The sequence below is a fragment of the Balaenoptera musculus genome, chromosome 1, assembly GCF_009873245.2.
Source record: "Balaenoptera musculus isolate JJ_BM4_2016_0621 chromosome 1, mBalMus1.pri.v3, whole genome shotgun sequence".
In the NCBI taxonomy this organism is placed as follows: Eukaryota; Metazoa; Chordata; class Mammalia; order Artiodactyla; family Balaenopteridae; genus Balaenoptera; species Balaenoptera musculus.
In genome coordinates this window covers 20,130,471-20,148,607 of record NC_045785.1, presented here as the reverse complement: position 1 = coordinate 20,148,607, position 18,137 = coordinate 20,130,471, and the positions used below count along the sequence as shown (strand labels likewise).

Here is an 18,137-nt window from a genome sequence, read left to right as displayed (position 1 = left end):
CAAAATAGTTTTCTTCAACAGGGCCCTGCATTTTCATTTTGCACTGGATCCTGCTAACTATGTAACTGGTCCTAGTCAGTGTCCACCCTGATCCCCACCATATTTCAAATGATGAAATTTGACTTTCAGGTCCAGCCCTCTTTCCAGGATGACAAATCGTTGCTTTAATCATTGCTTTCCCATCCTGGGCAACGGCAGATCTTGCAAATCCACTCTAGTTGCCTTTCCTTGGTTCTCCCCAAAGATCCCTTTTACCCAACCCGTGAATCCATCCCCCAGCAGCTGTGTTGCCTACTCACAGCTGCCCCATTCTCAGAATGGAAGGCCTAACCTGGTAAGTTACTCTACCCCCTAAACCACTGACTGACTGATACAGGGTACAAGAGGCCAGTTCAACTTGGCAGTGTGGTTTGTGCTCTAGAGCCCTGCTCCTGCGATCTGGCCAAGGCTTGGCTTTGAGACTCTATCCCTGCTCAAGGTTCTTCCTTTCCCCCTTCTGCTTCAATCCTTCTTTTACAGGTTTTTCCTGAAGTCCACACCCTCAAAAAAATTTACCTAATGCCTGTCTCAGGCTCTGCTTCTAAGATGATGGGTTTAACTTCAGAATCTTTCTCAACACAGAGCACCAGATTCTAAAAATAGTAAGTTCTTCCTCTAGGTCTATCACAAATTTATTTTAAGCAAGTCACTCAAGCCTTCTGGTGACAAATAAGATAGTCCCCAAAGGCATTCCAGCCATGCTCCCTTGCCCATCTGCCAAGCCAATCTCAGCAGAGGAATGAGACCGAGAACAGAACTGAACAACATCCAGCTCAAAGGAAAGGCACTTAGAACCACCCTAATCTCCAATTTTATTATAGGACACATTGGGGACAGGGCAGGGAAGTGGCAGAGGGGTGACAAAAGAGGGCAGCTGCGGCCCTCCCCCACCATGAGCCTCAAGGCTCATGGTGGGGGGTCAGGCAGAGGCATCAGGTGAGGATGCAGAAAGCCCAAGCAAGCTTTACCTTTCACGGGGTACGAGTCGCTCATCACGGCGCCGGCCTTCCCAGACCAGCGTGAGGGGAAGGCCCTGCTGGGTGGGAAGGCTGAGCCTCTGCTGACACTGGGTGGCTCATGGGACAGGCTACTGCCACCCATGCCTGGAAGCACTGAGACAGGCTTGGGGCCCTCCCTCCCTGTAAGCGGCATGGAAGCACTGCCTTGCATAAGGGACACAAAGAACTGGGCTGAGCTTGTTGGCTCACACCTCATTTGCTCTGGAGAACGGAGGGGAATAAGACATTTTGGTTTGAAAGGCTTTCTCACCTCACTGAAAACAGGCAGGGGAGAGAGGGGGTGGGCTGCGGGGTGGCATGTGTAGTGCAAGACAAAACACTCCAACATCAAGACACAGGCTGAACCTCAACCCTACCACTGAGTGACCTTGGGCAAGTCACTTCACTTTCCTGAGACCCAATTCCTTCATCTGCAAAATGGGAATGATTACTATCCGCCTCACATCTGCTGTGAGGATTAAATGAGGAAATGCATGTGATTTTAACAAAGTGCCTTAGGTAGAGAAAGCTCTTGGTAACTGGCCATTATTACGATACTTGATACAACACTGAGAACACGACAGTCTGTGAGGAAGACTCAGTGTGGAAACTCCAGTGGCAGGTGGGAGGGCTGGGAGTGCATCTGAGGAAATGTTTGCCTTCCTTCCTCTTCCAGGTCAGGAGGGAGCCCCCCTGTGGGGTGGCGGAGGGGGCATAAATGAGGGCAGGGATGGGCGGCGGAGGGGGCTTTATGAAAGCCCAAGGACCCCTCATGGGCCTGAGCGGAGGACAAGGATAGAGTAGGGGGTATACTGACCCTCTGAGGACTATTTTTAAACAGTTGGAAGAGGAGAAGGAAGAGAGGGGTGTTTCTTCCCACAGGAGCAACTGCTAAGACATCAAGCTGGATCCACCTAGGCTTTCAGATCCAGCCATCACGGGGCAGCTGCTGGGGGGTACCACTGCCCCCTCCTTTCTCCTCAGTGCCGGGGCTATCAAAAATACATATAAACTGTGAGAAAGTTCACATAAAAACACTTTTCCTGCGTGTATAAAAAAGAGACTGGCTGTGGTCAGTGGCTCAGGATGTGGACCAAGGCCCTGAGAGTGGCCAAGGAGAGTCAGTGGCCACCCAGCGGTGGACAGGCTGGTGGGGCTGCCTGATGGCTGGGACAGTGCCAGCGCTGGGGGACGCTGTGTTCTTTGACTGGGTTACACTTCTGTGGAGCTGAGGTCTGAGGGGCAGGAGGTGTTACAGGGACACTGGCTCCAGCCGCCCCGCTGTGGCCTGTGCTGGGGTAGGCGGTAGGGGTGCCATGGCCCTGGGCCTCAGCGGACTCCTTGCCAAGGGCAGAAGCTTACTTCGTGGTAAACCTCCCTAGAGAGCTGGCTTCCAGTAAGTCCTGAAATAGGTTGCGGGGTCCTATCGTTAGGTTGGATTGAGTGGTCTGGGGAGCAGCAGGGGTACAGTACGATTTCCGCTTCTGAAGGAGGGTTCTACCCAGAGCTTCCAGAAGGCTGTCTCCAGCTGAGACTGACTCCACTGGGGACACCAAGCACAGGAGGGCAGCCAGGGCTATGCGAGGAAGAAGGCTCCGGACAAACAGGAGTGCTTCCCTGGCAGCCTGCCCACACCCTCAGGCCAGGGCTTCTTGATGTTTCTTTTGGGAGGGGGAGAAGGTAAGGAGAGAGGGGTGGCCCTGTCTTCCTAGCACCCACTCTTCCCTGCTACTTGCCCTGCAAGGGCCGGGACTATGTGCCTGAGTGAGTGAGGTCCAGGGAGATGACCCCGGGCCCTCTTCTGGGGTCCCAAGCAGCTTCCGGAGCCAGGTAGGTAGTAAAAGGTTGATGGTGGCAGCTGGAGCTCGAGGTTCATCCACCTGGTCAGCCGAGGACCCCCTGTCCCCCCTTCACTGAGGCAAAGCTCGGATGGCCGCAGACCCCACGGGCAGCCTGAGAGGTGGAAGGTGAAATGTGCGAGGGCTGCTCTGGCTCCGGGGCAGAGGGGCCTGTCCAGCTCCCCGTCCAGCGGGCTTCTCGCTGCCCAGCAGGCGCACTAGGCCTGGAGGAGGGGCAGGCCGCGCCGGAGGCCCTCCTTCAGGAACTGCATGTAGGTGGCTGTGGACGGGTCTTCAAAGGTGGATGAGAAGCTGAAGACATTGTTCTCGATGTCCTCAGGCTTCACAGAGGTGATGTCCAAGAAGTAGTTGGCGTTGATGTGGTGGACCTGGGAGAAGGGTGGGGTGAGGAGGGCGGGGGCCCAGCCGGGCTCAGTGCCCCCGCAGCCTCAACTGTTCCCGCTGAGGCAGATGGCGGACAGCAGGGGCAACCCGTTCCCCCTCCTCCTCTGCTCACAGGGCCCTCTGACTCCAGGGCTCCACACCTCGCCCACCAGGTGAAACCTAATGCCTTCCGGCATCACCTTTCCCTCCTCTGCCTCCGCGCCCCATGACCTCTCTCCTCTGTTCCCAGAAGCCCTGAACTCCGCACTCACTTCTGTCGAAATGCCCACACGCCTGTGTCCCCATCTGCCTCCCGCTCCAGGTAGTGGGCACCTTAAGGGCAGGTGTCCGGTAAACGAACAAACAAATCGAGCGAGCGGGAGAGCACGGGCCACCCGCAGCCCAGGCAGAGTCCTGTCCGCCCAGCTTCGCCAGTCCGGGCCCTGGCTGGGCCGAGTCCACCACAGTGGGCGCCTGTGGACAGGTGCGAGCTGGCTGGCTCCCCCGGGCCTTTCCTCTTCTGAACTCCAGACAGAAGGCCCTCGGCTGGCACCCTCCTCCTCGCCACCAAGCCCTCACTGGACGCCCCCATTCCAGGCCAGCCCCAGCTCTTGCTCCTGCGCTGCTCCCCACCTGCTTCCATCCCTCAGTCCCACACTAACCATCCCCTGGGACTTAAAGGATAAGGGGCAGCTCTGCTCAGAAGAGCAGGTGACACTGAGGCTCACAGGCGGGCGCCTGTTTTGAAAGTCAGCTGTATTTCTTTTTTTTTTCCTGGCTGCGCTGCTCGGCTTGTGGAATCTTAATTCCCCCACCAGGGACTGAACCCAGGCCCACAGCAGTGAAAGCACCAAGTCTTAACCACTGGACTGCAGGGAATTCCCGGCAGCTATACTTCTTAATTATGCAGCTTTTGCCAAGTCTCTGAACCTTTCTGAGCCTCAGTTTCCTTGTTTGTGAGATCGGCATTCGTGCTCATCTATCCCCAAAGCTCCCGTGAGAACCCAACGCGACGATGAGAGTGCTGTGTAAGGGGCCCTTCGGGAGAGATAGGGTCTTGAAGCCTGGCTCAGCCTGGGGCGTCCCCAGGTCCTCTCTGCCTGTCACGAGGCCTGTCCCTCCCTCCCTTCCATCCCAGGACTGGCCGCAATGGTCTGAGCCTTCTCTTTCAGGTCACGTTCCTGTCCACTCTGCTGCTAGACCATGCCCACTGCTGCCAGGTCCCCAAAGTGCTGCTGAGGTTCCCTTTCTGAGGGAGTGTCCCGACACCTGCACGAGGCAGGCTGAGGGGACATCAGGGGATAACTGAGGCTCGGACTGGCTAAGACACCAGCCCGGAAGTGGTAGAGCCAGACCTGGAGCCTGATGAGGTCTGTAAGCCGTGCCCCTTGTTTGCCGCTTCCCCTGCCCCATGGTGCCTGGCCCGGGGCTGGGGATGAGTGGTGGGGGACCTACCACGGTGCCATTGGGCAGGCAGATCATCATCTCCACGGGGAAGCTGTACTTCTCCAGGTGCAGGCTGGCCAGCTTCTTGTGGGATGGGTTCTCCTGGTTGTTCTATGGGGACAGTTGGGCACGCTCCTGACACCTCGGCTCCCAGCACTGTCCCAGGGGCGCCCATGGGGCTCTTCCCGCCCACCTGCCACTCACCTGCAGGTCCTCCAGCTCCTTCACTAGGGACCAGGTGCTGATGAAGCTCTCGTTGAGGAGGGCGAGGATGGGCGAACTTTCCAGGACAGTTTCCCGGAGAGTCCGCCCTGAACCTGTTCCGGGAGAGGCAAGGCCAGGTGGGTGAGGCACCCTGCATGTCTCACTGGGTTTTCTATCAGCAGTAAACCTCATAAACTGTAGAACGGTCAGTGCACCCAGGTGAAATAACAGATTCAAAGAATCTACCACAGAGGAGGTGGGGAATAAATGGCAGCTGTAACTAACATCAATAACATACTGGCATCCTGGGCTGAGACTTGGCTGGGGGCCTACCTGGCCCAGGGGCTTCTAGACAGTGACAGCTTCTTAAATCCACTAAACTCTGTCCCAGGGTCTTTGCACAGACAATTCTTCTACCTAAAACACTTCCCCTGTCACTTGGCAAAATCATCCTCCTCATCCTTCAAAGTCTCAGCTTATATGTCACTTTCTCTAAAGAAGCCTTCCCTGACCCTGCCACCCCGTTACACACTCTCGTGCCACTCTGGACCATGCCTTGTGTAAATTCACCACGCTTGTACTTGTTCATTCACTGTCTGCCTTCTGCACACACTGTGTGCTCCCTGAGGACTGGGGCTGATTCTGACTTCCTCAGTGCAAGATGCCCAACACCTAGCCTATGGCTCGGCACAGGAGGTGCCCAGGATGTTTGTCGATTGGCTGGATGTGGGCAGGGCCATTGTTTGCTCATCTTTGTACCCAGTGTCAGGCACCCAAAGAACTTTGCACCAGCGGGTCTTCGTTGAATTTTCTGAATAAGTGAATGCAGCCCAGGCTCTAGCACTACCTTCTCTCACTCGTGTGCAAGTACAGGCACTTTCACATCTGTTTTCACAACTCTGGGAGGTAAGTATGTTACCCTCTTACTGCTGAGAAAACTGAGGCTCAGGGAAGGAGTCACTTGGCCAAGGTCTCCAGGCTGAAAATGGCTGAGCTGGGCTCTTTCTATTGTGTCCAGCAGCTTCCTCTGGGCTTAGCACAGAACCCTGCGAGCCGTCACCCCACACCCTGCCCCATGTCGTCCCTGAGTCCCTCATACTGTGACAGGAGAGTCCCATTGGTCTCAGGGCCTCCTGTACCCGCAAGGTATGAAGTCTGCCCCCCTTTCTCCCCTCAGACTGCAAGGGTCTCCCTCACCTCAGCAGGACTGGTCGTCCAGGGCCCCCCACAGCAGGACTGAGTGCACCAGCTTGTTCTCGGCCTTGGCTTGCTCGAAGGCCTCGGTGAACGGCAGGTAGGTGACCTGGGGCCAAGTCGAGACAGAGAGAAGCTACTGTGTGCCGCCAGGGTCCCATTCAGGGGCTGAGTGTGTGATGTGCATGTAGTGTGTGTCTGTAGTGTATATACGTGTGTGTGTACATATGCATGTATGTTTGCAGTGTGTGTGTTTGTGTGCATGTGTCTGTGTGTCTGTGTGAAGGGGTGATGCTGAGCCAGGGGGTACCTCCTCCAAGTTCTAAAGGGCAAAAGGGAGGCTCCCTGGCCCAGGCTGGGCCCCAGAGGGAGGCAGCCTCAGCAGCAAGCCCTGCATGGCATCCCACGCCCAGTGCCCACCTGCTGCTCCCACAGCTCCGGACCCAGCCCCAGGGATCCCAACCCCGCCCCTTACCCCCGTCTGGCCTCACCTTCTTGAAGGGGTACATGGCCACCTCCAGGCGCCGGGCGGCCTCCTCCCAGTTCAGCTCCTGCTGCCACGTGATCTCCTCAAACACAAACTGGAGGGGCTCCCCTGAGGGCAGGCGGCTGTCGATCATGTTGCCATCCTCGTCCAGGATCACAGAGGGCACTGAGGGGCCCGTGGCCTCCAGCTCCATCTGGGCCGGAGGTCAGTGAGGGATTGTCACTGAGGGACGTCTCAGCGAGGGGCCCGAGTCCTCCAGGGGCCCCGAGAGACCCTCAAAGATTTGCAGAGGTGCACCTCTGCAGATCTGCCCCTCATTGCAGAGGTGGGGAGACAGGCCCAGGGAAGGGCAGGGCCTGGTCAAGGCTGTGCAGTGAGTGCAGGACAGAGCCAGTGTCCAGCCAGTGTGAAGCCATCTGAGGGCCCGTGGCAGACGCTGGCTAGGAAGAACAGGTGGCTTCCTAGGATCCTGCTTTGGGGACAGTGGCTTCAGCCTGCAGGAGCTCTGCCCTTCACTGCCCCAAGGCTCCTAGCCAGCTGGGCCTCCTTGCAGCCAGGCTGAGAGGCCCTGTGGCAGGGCCCTGTGGCCGAGCCCCACCTTCCTACCTGGGTAGGGACCACCCTACCCAGGTGCGCTCACCTGGGGTATGTAGCCGATGTCCACCTCCATGTTGCTGCCCTCGCTGGCCCCGTACAGCCACTCCATGTCCACATTCAGAGACCTGGGGACAGGTGAGAGGGTGGCCAGGGCAGAACACCACCGTCACCAAGGCCCATTAACCAGACGTCAGACTTTATCTAAATGAAAGCATGCAGCTGACCCTATTTTATAGATGAGGATGCTGAGACTTGGCAGGGTGGACCCAAGGTCTCAGAGCCACTAGAGTTCTGACGGCAGAGCCTGGGCCCTTTCCTCTCCCCAGGCTGCCTCTTCGGAAGGCACTGCGGCCATGCCACCCTCCACTGGCCCAGCCCTTTACAGTTCATGAAGGGCTTCCATACCCATGGCTCATGCACTGTCCACGATCCATGACTCTTTGAGGCAGCGCTCATCAGTGCCTCCCCCCGCGGGAAGTCTGGCCTGAGCATGTGCAACCTGCAGATCCGCCACATGGGGGAGCCCCAGGACAGACAACCAACCACCTTGGGCAGGTGAGGCAGTCAGGGTGAGCTGGGTGCCCTCAGAGCCGGTCGGCGGTCCCATGGTCTAGGCCTGAGACACAGGCCCAGGAGCAGTTGCCCCCTCCTTCTGTGTCATTCAGTCCAGGACCCCACCTCCAACCCTGGGCTGAGCCCCTGCAGCACAGGGGCTTGCCTGATGAGCGAGGAAGGAGGAGGAGAGCTCGTCCTTCCTCCTCGTTTTCCCCGTGGCCCAGGATGCTCCCTCCCTCGGGGGACTGAGAGGAAACCGCTCCTGGTCCTGGGGGCAACTGTCTCTTCCCAGGCTGTCCCAATGACCCCCTCACTCCTGCCCAGGAGCCAGCCTCCCATCTAGCAGATGAGGAAACTGAGGCCTGGAGGGGTCCAGGGCCTTGCCCACAGCCACGGAGCCCACGGGTGCCACGGCTGAGACTTCGCTCTGGGTCCCTCATCTCTCAGCCCAGGTCTTGTCCCTGCACAGTCACTCAGGCTCACTAAGCAGCTGCGTGCTATCACGGGCCCAGGTGGGCGTGGGGCCAGAGGCAGGCCAGAGAGCAGGTGGGGTAGGCGTGGCCCTGGGGGTTCAGTTGCCGATGGGGAGGGGCCGTGCTGGGGCTGGGGGTCAGGAATCTGGAAAGACTTTCTGCGTCCCTTTCCTCCCTGACAAGAGGCTGTCCCTGAGCAGGTCAGGCAGGCAAGCAGGCAGGTGACTGGCATTGAGCCCTCCCAGAAGCCGCCCCCTGGCCCCCCAGGGTCTGTGGTAGCAACTGCAGGCGTGGAGGGCCTGCTTCTTAGGCCTTTGTATGTGCCCTTCCCTCTGCCTGGCTAAACTCTCCTCAGCCCCCAGGTCGCTGCACAGACGTCCCTTCCTTTGGGAGGCCTTCCTGGACCCTGACCAGCCGGGTCCCTCCCCACCTGCTGGCCTTCGCCTAGGGTGGCATGAGCAGGCTGTGGTTACGGGTCTGTTGGAGGTCTGTCAGCAGTATGGCGCGGGGTGGGGGGGGCAGTTCCATCTTCAGGGAGAGGCTGTTGGCCATCGCGCTGGGTCCCAGCACAGAGCTGGCAGGCCAGGCCCACACAGCGCCTGGGACACGCCTATCAGATGATGGAATGACCTCCCTCAGTTCACCTCAAGCTACCTCCTCCTGGGTCAGCTCTAGGCCCCTCCCAAGAGAAGTAGCTCTGGGGAGAGACTGAGGGGGCCTCCGGGCCCCTGTATCTGAGCTCCTGGAGCTGGTGAGGGGCAAATGGGAGCAGGATGCCGGGGCCAGGGCCAAGGCTCTCACCTGTGGTTGGGCACGAAGAGCCGGAAGTCACGGACGTGGGTGGCGTCTTTGGAGAGGATGATGTGGCCCGTGAACTGGCCGGGTGAGAACCAGAAGGGGAAGTCGGGCGGCTCGCTGAGCTGGAACTCGGCGTGGATGCTGGAGGGAAAGGGTCCGGCTGGGAGCAGGTTCCCTGCTGAGCAGAGCCTGCCCACCTCCCCTCTCACTTCTGCCCCAAAGCCTGGAACCCTTGGCCAGACTCTGTGAGGGGTAGAGGGCTGGGCGGGGGAGGAAGAAGTGTGTGGGGCAGGGAGAAGGGACGCCCTCCAAGCGCTGCCCATCCTTCAGGGCCCAGTTCAGGTGCTGCCTTCCCCGGAAGCCTTGCCCGAGCCTCCTCTGAGCCCTCCACGGTGTGTGTGACCTGGTGTCACAGCTCTTACGCACCCCCTTCTGTGTGGATGACAATCACGGCCAACAGCCCCATGCTAAGCACATTCAACACCTTTTCTCTTCCTCCTGGAGGAAGTCACCACCGCCCTGATGCACAATGAGGAAAGTGAGGCTCAGAGAGCCAAAGCTGCTTGCCCGGGACCACAGGCTGGTAAGTGGTGGAGCTGGGGGCTTTGAGTCAGGCCCCGCCTCCTGGTGCTCAACCCATCTGTGCTTCCCTGGAGTCCCAGGCCCAGGTGGGAGGCAAGGATGGGGCTGCCAGGACCCCTCACCGGAACATCACGGTGTAGTAGAAGTCGCTGGTGGCGGTCAGGCAGGCGACGGCCCCCTGAGGGGCAAAGCGGGTCTTCACGAAGGGCCGAGGGTGGAACATGCTCAGGAGCCGGTGGATGATGACCTGGGGGGAGGGCAGTGGGACCTGGGCTGGCTTGCTGGGCCCAGCTCCCCTGGGTGAGGGTCAGCTCTGGACCTGGGGCCCAGGTGGGGGTGGGGCCAGAGGCAGGCCAGAGAGCAGGTGGGGTAGGCGTGGCCCTGGGGGTCCAGTTGCCGATGGGGAGGGGCCGTGCTGGGGCTGGGGGGCAGGGCCCCGGGGCTTGCCGTGGGCTACCCTTACCTCCTTGCCCTTGGGGGGTGGTGGGTAGAAGCGGTTGTTGGACAGATAGCCGGTGAAGACGTTCAGCTCACTGGGGATGATCCACCAGGGCTCGCCCAGCTCCGCGTGGCCCCGAGGGGGAAGGAAGGGCCGGAAGTGGCGGGCGGCAAACACCGCGCTTGGCGAGGCTGCGGTCGTCCAGTTGCGGAGGCCGGACAGGGCCAGGCGGGAGACCTGGGGCAGAGGAAAGTCGAAGCTCTGGGGCACTGAGAACGTCCCAGGTGTGTGCGGAGGTCTCCTCGAGCCCTGAGCCAACCCACAAGCCCAGGAAGCAGAGGGACCCGGGAGGCTCCTGCCTGCTCACGGCCATGAGCCTGGCACTCTCCTGCCAGAGCTGAGGCTCATCTCACTTTCCCCGGCCCCTTGCCCAGAGAAGTGGTGCCCCTGTGGCCCCTCGGGTCCAGCCCAGGCCGGAACAGCTCGCTCAAGGGCAGGGGAGCAGAGGCAGCTGGAGGGGCCACCCAGGACTGGAACGGGGGGCTCTGTGAGGGGGGTTCTCACGGCCTCTTCCCTCCCTCTCCAAGCCCAGGTCCCGGGCCTCACACAGGCCTGCCTGCCTCTTGTACATAAGCCAGCAGACCAATCCCGGGTGCCCCGCCCTGCCCTGGGCTTCCTCTCCCCGTCCACCAGCCTTGCTTTCTGCAGAGCCTGGGCCACGCTGGCTGCGCATCCCTGGCAAAGGCCTTCCCTGAGCCATTTCCTCAACAGTAACCCACCCCACTGCTGTCTGATGAGCTGAAGGGCGGGACAGAATGAGGGTCAGACGCTCTGCAGGCCTCTCTGCACATCTGCCTAGAGCAGAGGCGGGACCTTGGAGCATGCAGGTCCCCTGGTCAAAGCTCCACCTTCCGTAGCTCCTCCCTGCCCTTCTGGGCCACCATCAGTGGCCACCAGGACAGTGAGTGCCTGGCCCCCCTCAGGGTGCTCAGCCACCAGGGAGCTGCCCCACCTTTGACCTCCCTGGTGATGGGACCCGGCTCAGTGGGAAGCTGAGGTGGGAGGAGAGGGCTTTCACAGGCAAGTTCTCAAAGCGGGGCTGGCTTGCAGGGCCAGGCAGAGCCTGCCCGTCTGCTGGGTCCTGCTCACAGGCTGGCGAGCTCTTAGCGGAGCGGCCCGCGAAAGGGGGCTGAGCTAGGGACGCAGGGCTGCGGTGCTGCTCCGGACCCATCTCCCCTGTAAGTGCAGGTGGGCCCCCTGCACCTGCCCCACCCTGTTCTCTCTGCCCTGTAGGAGGGACTCATCTGCTCAGACATCACTTCAGCCCATCAATGCCAGACCTTTCTCCACCCAGATCTTACTGGACTCTCTCCCTGGACATCTCTCAGGGAACTCAACTTCAACAGTCCAAACTGACCTCATACCCTCCCTACCAGACCTGCTTCCCTCCTCCAGCCCCCATCGGGCAATGGGCCCCCATGCACCTGGCCACCAGCCAGAAGCCTGAGTCACCTCAACTGCCCCCCCCTTTCCATTAGTAGCCACACCCTGCCTTTCTCCCTTTCCCAGCATCCCCCGGGCTGCCTTTCCTCTCCATCACCATGGCCTCCCCCCACCTGTCTCCCCCTCCCTCCTGGGAACTGGTCTTCTTGTCTCCCTTTTCTCCCCAGCTGCCAGTTTGGAGAGCCTAGATCTGATGAGAGAATTCTCCTCTTTCAAAATCTGCTATGGTATTTTGCTGCTGCAGAACGAAGGCCAAAGTTAGGCAGCTGAGGCCCTTTGCCATCTGGCAACTTCTCTTCCAGTCCCACTGACCAGGATGCCCCTGCGTGTGTCCCCCATGCCCTGGGTCCAGCCACCCCCTCTCTCTGCCCTCAGTGGCCTGCCTGGCATCTCCTGCTGAAATGACAGTTCAGCTGAGCTGTAAAAGCTGAGTAGCTGTGAGTGAGGCAAAGAGAAAAGGTTGTTCCTGGCTGAGGGTCCAGCGTATGAGAAGGCTGTCAGCTGGAAGAAAGCCCGGACATCTGGAGTAGTGGAAAGCTGAGAGGAGAGCGCAGGGGAGAGAGTGGGAAAGGCGGGCAGGGCCTGGGGATGCCTAGGTCCCGGGAGGGATTGAGACCCTGTCCACAGGGCCTCAGGTCCTAACCACAGGGCTGGTTAGGATGGCACTTGTCAGGGTCATCCCCACCTTACAGCCGTTGCCAGGGGCTGAACCTCAGCAGAGCACCTGTCAGGCTCCAGGCACTGTGCTAGGGGCCTGGGGAGGCACACATGTGTGAGTCACCGGCCTTGCCCTGAGGAAACTCACAGCCTGGGGGGAAAGACTGACTTGCAGAAAGTAATGATTACAAGCGAGGCGGCTGCATCAGCACGGTCTCTAGTGCACTTGCTGTTTCCTCCAGCCGGATCCTTTTCCTACCCCTACTGAGACAATGGGCTGAGCCCTCGTCCCCTGCAGTCACTGTCAAATGTCATTCCCTCCAGGAAGCCATCCAGACCCCCACTCTGGGTCAGAGGCTCATGCTTATCCCTCCTACCTCCCCTACCAGACTGTGCCCGGGCAGCAGGGACAGCGTCGCACCCACTTCTGGACCCCCAGGGCCTGGCGCACTGGGTGCACAGAGGGTGCTGATGAAAGAAGGAAGGAAAGACAGAAAGAAGGGAAGGTGAGCAGACCACAGACCCATTCTCAGGAGGTGAGTGCACACAGATGGTCCCTCTGTCTCTGGTCCCGCCTGTGGGGGACCCCCTGCCACTCCTGCCCCAACTTACCCCTAGGAACCCATCTTTGCTCTTGGTCATGGACTCTGGCAGCAGAGGCTGGAATCGGGCTTCTATGGTGAGTGTCTCCTCGCTGGGGTCAGGGGGCAGATCCTCCTCCTCATAGCTGGCCGAAGGAGTTGACCCTGTGAGATACAGGTCGCTGGAGAGGGGTCCTGCCTTAGATGGCAGGGCCTCACTTCTCTCAGGATGTCCACACTGGCCAGTGATTAAGGAAGCCAGGCCTGGCAGGGATGGGGGTGGGGTGGGGGTGTAACAGGTAACAATCAACAAAGTAACAATATAGATCACATCGTTTATGAAACATACACAAATTGTATATGTATGATATAAAAGGCGTACATATGATGTATACCACATGGTATATCACACATACACATTTTCTTCAATGTATATCACATTTTAGTTTCACAGTAACCCTGTGAAGGCAGTATTATCAATTCCATTTTACAAATGAGAAACTGGGGGCTCAGAGAGGTGAAGTCACTTCCCCAAGGACACACAGCTAGGTAGTGTGTGAATCAGGATTCAAACCCAGGCCTGTTTTACTTTAAACCTATAATCAACCACAACCCTCTTCCGGGGGCATTAAGACCTCAAAAGTTTCCTCAAAGGCTTAGGAACCAGACGACCTGGGTTCAAATCCTAGCCCCACTCCTCACCAGCTTGTGTGACGGTTGGCCCAGTGGCTTGTTATGAGGATTAAATGAGATAATCCAGGCCTGGTACAGAGTAAACCAGTAATAAATGTCAGCTGTATTGCTATTACCGGTGGTTTCATGGTTAGGGATCCACGGGGCTAGGGCTCAAACCTAATTCTGACTCTAATGTGTGCTCTTTCCACCAGGCCAGGCTGGCTGCAGAAAGGCCATTCTCACTGTCCCCCTTCCCTGAGCCCAGCTCCGGGGTGAGGTTGGCTCCATTTCCTGGACAATTTGGGGCAAATCACTCATCCTCTCCGGTTTTCCCACATGAGAGATGGAGCCCATGCTACCGTGCCTGTCCCGTCATGAGGGTCTCATGGAGAAGCAAAGGCTGCTCAGAGAGGTCAGGGGATGTGGAATCAGGTCATCTTTGGTGTCACAGAAAGAGCACTGGTCCAGAAGTGAGGACACCTGCTTCTCCCTGTTTCCTGGGTGGCCCATTTCCCCATCAGTACGAGGGGCTGGACTGGCTAGTGGTTGAACTTGATTCGTCAGATTTCTTCCTGCTCAGAGACCTGCCAAGTCTATAGTCTTTCAAGGGTGGAGGGAGTCACGATGAAGGCTTAAGGGAGGCATGACGGCTACTGCAGAAGGGGTGACTAACAGCAGGGTGGGGGCCCACGACACAGATAACGGAATGAAGCACGGGTGGGTCCTGTTAGGACTGCTCTCTTGCTGGTAGAGACCACACCTGGCATTTGTTGACAGAGGGACTGACAGACTGAATGGGTGCATTAAAATGGGTGCATTCTTAACCAGGAATCATCAGAATCACCAGGATACCTTTTTAAACTACCGATGCCCAGAACCCCCCTCAGACCTACTGAGTCAGAGTCTTCAGGGGCTAGAATCTGGAAAATGTGCTCCCGATTAATGCTCCCCAGTGGCTCCTGATGCAAACCCCTGTTCTACAGAATCATGGTTACTTCTGCACTTGTAAGTCAAGGCAAGAAAATTTCAAAACAGCAATCTGGAAACCTCAGAGGAAGGGAACAATGGGAATGTGCAGCGTTACTGGTTGGCTTGCTTATCCAATTACTTAACTGTTATCATAGATAATTATGAATAATAATACCCAGCATTTTATGGCTCTTTGGTTTTTTAATAAAAAGTTTTATTTCCTGACTTACAAGTAAAATTTGCTCACTACTGACAACTTGTAAAACTTTTAAGGTATAAAGCAGAAAATTAAACACACATAACTGTACCAACTAGAGAGGACTGTTTGCCTCCATTTCCTGCTTAGATTTGGTGTTTTTCTGGTTTTGTTTTGTTTTTTGTCCTCCCAAAAACTTGGTCCAGTTTTGCACTCACAGTGGCCTAGGAGGTAATTGAGGGAGAGACTCTTTTCCCCTGATGGAGAAAAAGATTTGTGTGAAAAAATTAAAAGCACCCCCAAGCCCAGCAAGCTTGGCCAACATGTCATTATGAGGGAACTCTTGCTCTCTGGCCGTAAAAAAGGACAAGGAGGTGGCTGTGTGGCTGCTCGGAGAAGTGTGTGCAAAATAAGAAGTCAAAGCAAATCCACACAGGGCTGACCTGTGTATCTGCCCATCTGCTTTCATGACAGTACTGACTGCCCCTGGGAGGCACTGACACATCCGCTCCAGCAAATTAGCATTTTTCATCTGACCCTCCTCCTCTGGCAGTGACCAAAGGCCACCGGGTCAGCACGTGGCTGACCTACCTGACCCATCCTGAGACACAGAAAGCCCATCACGGTCCTTTGGCGCTTACCGGCCTGAGAGCAGCTGGTGTCTCTTTCTAGTCTTTCCCATCTATTGACCTACTTACACCAGGCAATTTGGGTAACAAGTAAATGCCCAAGATCATAAGTTCAAGAAACGTCACAAGATATGGACACAGAGGTTAGGGTGGTGATGGAGCAGTGAGAGAGGCATTTTATAATTCATTAGAATGCTTCAGCCCCTCATCTTTACAATAAAAATCACTGATTACAACCAGGCAAAAATGGGTAACAAGGTGCGATAGGAATCTGACAGCTCCCGAGCAGAGTTTAATATTTAGCAGTAATGGTAATAGCTCCTGTCTACTGCATGGTGGGCACTTTGCAGACATTTTTCTCTAAGCTTCAAATGAGCTGGTGCAGGACCTGAAGACAGGAGGCCCCTAATCCTGGCTCTGCACCTTTCCAGCCTGGGCAAACTGGAGAGCCTTCCTGCGCCTCCGTCTCCTAAACTATACACAAGAGGATCAGGACAGGTCCATCTCACAGGCACTGTGAAGATTAAAGAGATGACTCACAGGAGGTGCTTAAAGTGATGTCTGGTCCTGAGAAGGTGGTCAGGGAATGTTAACTAGTTTTAGTCACACGTGAGGAGAACAGGCTTGGGTGTGCGAGTATGTGTGGGTGCCCATGTTGAAGCAGCTTGCCCAAACCACCAGCCGGAAAATGTCAGAGCTGGGAGGACCCCAGGGCTGCCAGGACGCACCGTCCTCCCCCTACTCCAGGCAGCCCTTCTGTTCAGAGCAGACACAGAAGACACAGAGCAAGAAGTAGAGGGCGGTGCCCCGGCTCCCTCCTGCCTAGTCCCCAGCCTCTCCCGGTACCTGTCAGCTTCTCAGCAATGGGCTTGAACTCCTCGGGGCTGAGGTACGTGTCCCCGTCAGTGTCCAGAGAGGAAAAGAGGAAGAGGCCTTCTGTCCCCAGGGCTTTCAGCGCCGAGTCCTGCTCGGGAGGAGGTGGCTGGGCTGAGCAGCTGTGCACCCAACTGGCATCCCAAACGGGTGGAGGCAGCTGCTTCCGCCACATCTTCCTGGTTCTCTCAGCCCATCTCCCAGCCCACCTGTCCAAATGCCACCTCTGCACGCCCCAGAGCCCCAGTCCCCCTTCCCATCCCTCCTGGTCCCTGCTTCACTCTGAGCCTTCATCCACTGTCCACTCTCTAAGTGCTCCCTTTCTATCTGGGCCCATCCCGCCCATCTCGTGTCACCCTCTTGGTCCACCCATTGTCCTCTCCGGTCTCCCCTCCCCACCGTCCCAGCGCTCCCGGCCCGTCCAGATAGATGCTCGGGTCCCACCTTTGCTCTCTGCTTTGTCTGCACTGTCCTAGTCACCCATCTGCACTGTCCCCCTGCAGCCTGTCCCAGCTCCTGCCTCACACTGGGCCAGTCCTCTCACCTCCCCCATCAGTCCTTCCAAGTCTGCCCGACCCCTGGAGCCCCGTCCTATCCCTTCCCTGACGCCCTCCCGGCCCTCCGGCCCCCACCCGCCCCTCGGAGCCCGGTCCCTCTGCGAGCCCCACCGCTGCCCGGGCCCACCCGAGTCTCCCGGCCGCCGCGCCCTCCCCGCCGGCTCGGACCTGCCGCGCGGCCGCCTGGGCCTCGGCGTGGCGAGCGAAGGCCCGGGCGGCGGCGGCGGCGGCGGCGGCGGCGAGGAGCGCTCCGAGCAGCGCCAGGGCGCGGGCGCGGGCGCGGCGCGGCGGGGACGCGGGCGGCGCGGCGGGGCCGGGGCTGGACGGCTCGCGCTCGCCCGGCCGGGCCCGGCCCATGGCGGCGGCTCGCGGCGGCTCCGGACGGGCGGCAGGCGACGCTGACCCGCGGCGGCGCGGGCGCGGGCGGGGCCGGGGCCGGGGGCGGGCCTGGGCGCCGGGGCGGGGCGGGCTGGGGCGCGGGGTCCGGCGCACAGCGGGTTCAGTGGGCGCACGAGTCCGTGAGGGGGCGCCGGGGCTCCTGCTCCACAGGCCCCTTCCTGCCAGTCGGTGCCTCCTTCTTGTACTTGGTCTCCCAAAACGAAACCGGGCCTCCGCGTCTCATCTTGCCTGGTGGAGCCGGGAGCACTTCCAGGCTGAGGACTGGGAGGAGGGGCTGGGCGGGGGTGGGGGTGGGGAGGACCCGCACAGCCGAAGCTTTTCTTGGGAGGGGGCTCAGGGGCCGCCAGGCCTGTGTCCACCTTACTTGGCAGATGTGAGGGAGGCCAGAGAAGGGCACTGCCGTCATCCAGCGGCCGCCGGGCACCCCACTCTCCACCCTTATCCCACCTGCTTGCTGAAAGGTCTTCAGTCATCTAGAAACAGAAAAGCTACGAAGTTCAACCCTCCCTATTCCCTTCATGGTCCGCCTGGAAGGCCACCCCTGCCAGTTCCTCAGGGATGGGAACTACCTGTTTAAGGCCAACACAGGTGGTGCAGCCCTGAACCCTCACCCGCGGGGCCAAAGTTTCCTCGCCTATAAGGAGGATTCAACAGAGGCCCTTCTGTGGGTTGTGGTGAAGACGAAATACCCGGGTTGGCAGGGGTGGTAGTTCCCAGGCACAAGGCAAGACCGGCTGTGAGTTACCCGCTCTCCCCTGCTGGACCTGCCCTGGCCACAGGAGTGGTTTTTCCGGAGAACAACACTTGGAGGAGGGCCTTGGGAATAGAGGCGAGTGGAGTCTGAGGAAGTTCTTTCAAGTCCCCAGAAACCTTGGTTCCACTGGGCCTCTCTTCCGTTATATCAAGGCCCCAGGAGGCCGGAGATGGCTTTGACTGCAATTCCCACGAGAGGGCAGCAGCTGCCAAAGCCTCTAGACAAGAACCCCGAGCCCAGGGGAGCAGCGGTGCTGCACGTGCACCTCCCAGGTCTGGGATGTCAGGGGGGATTTAACAGGTACTGAGCA

At 58.6% G+C, this 18,137-nt stretch overlaps 1 protein-coding gene across 2 annotated transcripts; it reads right to left on the bottom strand.

Annotated features, from left to right (window-relative positions):
- Positions 1-812: 812 nt before the first annotated feature.
- On the bottom strand, positions 813-17,031 carry SELENON (selenoprotein N). Of its 2 annotated transcripts, XM_036823902.1 has the most exons (12): positions 16,843-17,031; positions 16,091-16,208; positions 12,807-12,940; positions 10,059-10,271; positions 9,718-9,842; positions 9,017-9,154; positions 7,231-7,312; positions 6,595-6,783; positions 6,107-6,212; positions 4,910-5,022; positions 4,715-4,816; positions 813-3,264 (listed from the first exon to the last, which is right to left on the bottom strand). In XM_036823902.1, exons 1-12 carry the CDS (start codon positions 17,029-17,031, stop codon positions 3,094-3,096), a joined length of 1,680 nt encoding a protein of 559 aa, XP_036679797.1. In that variant the 3' UTR covers positions 813-3,093. The 2 variants fall into 2 exon arrangements, with proteins under 2 accessions (XP_036679797.1, XP_036679806.1); XM_036823911.1 differs by lacking the exon at positions 4,715-4,816.
- Positions 17,032-18,137: the final 1,106 nt, after the last annotated feature.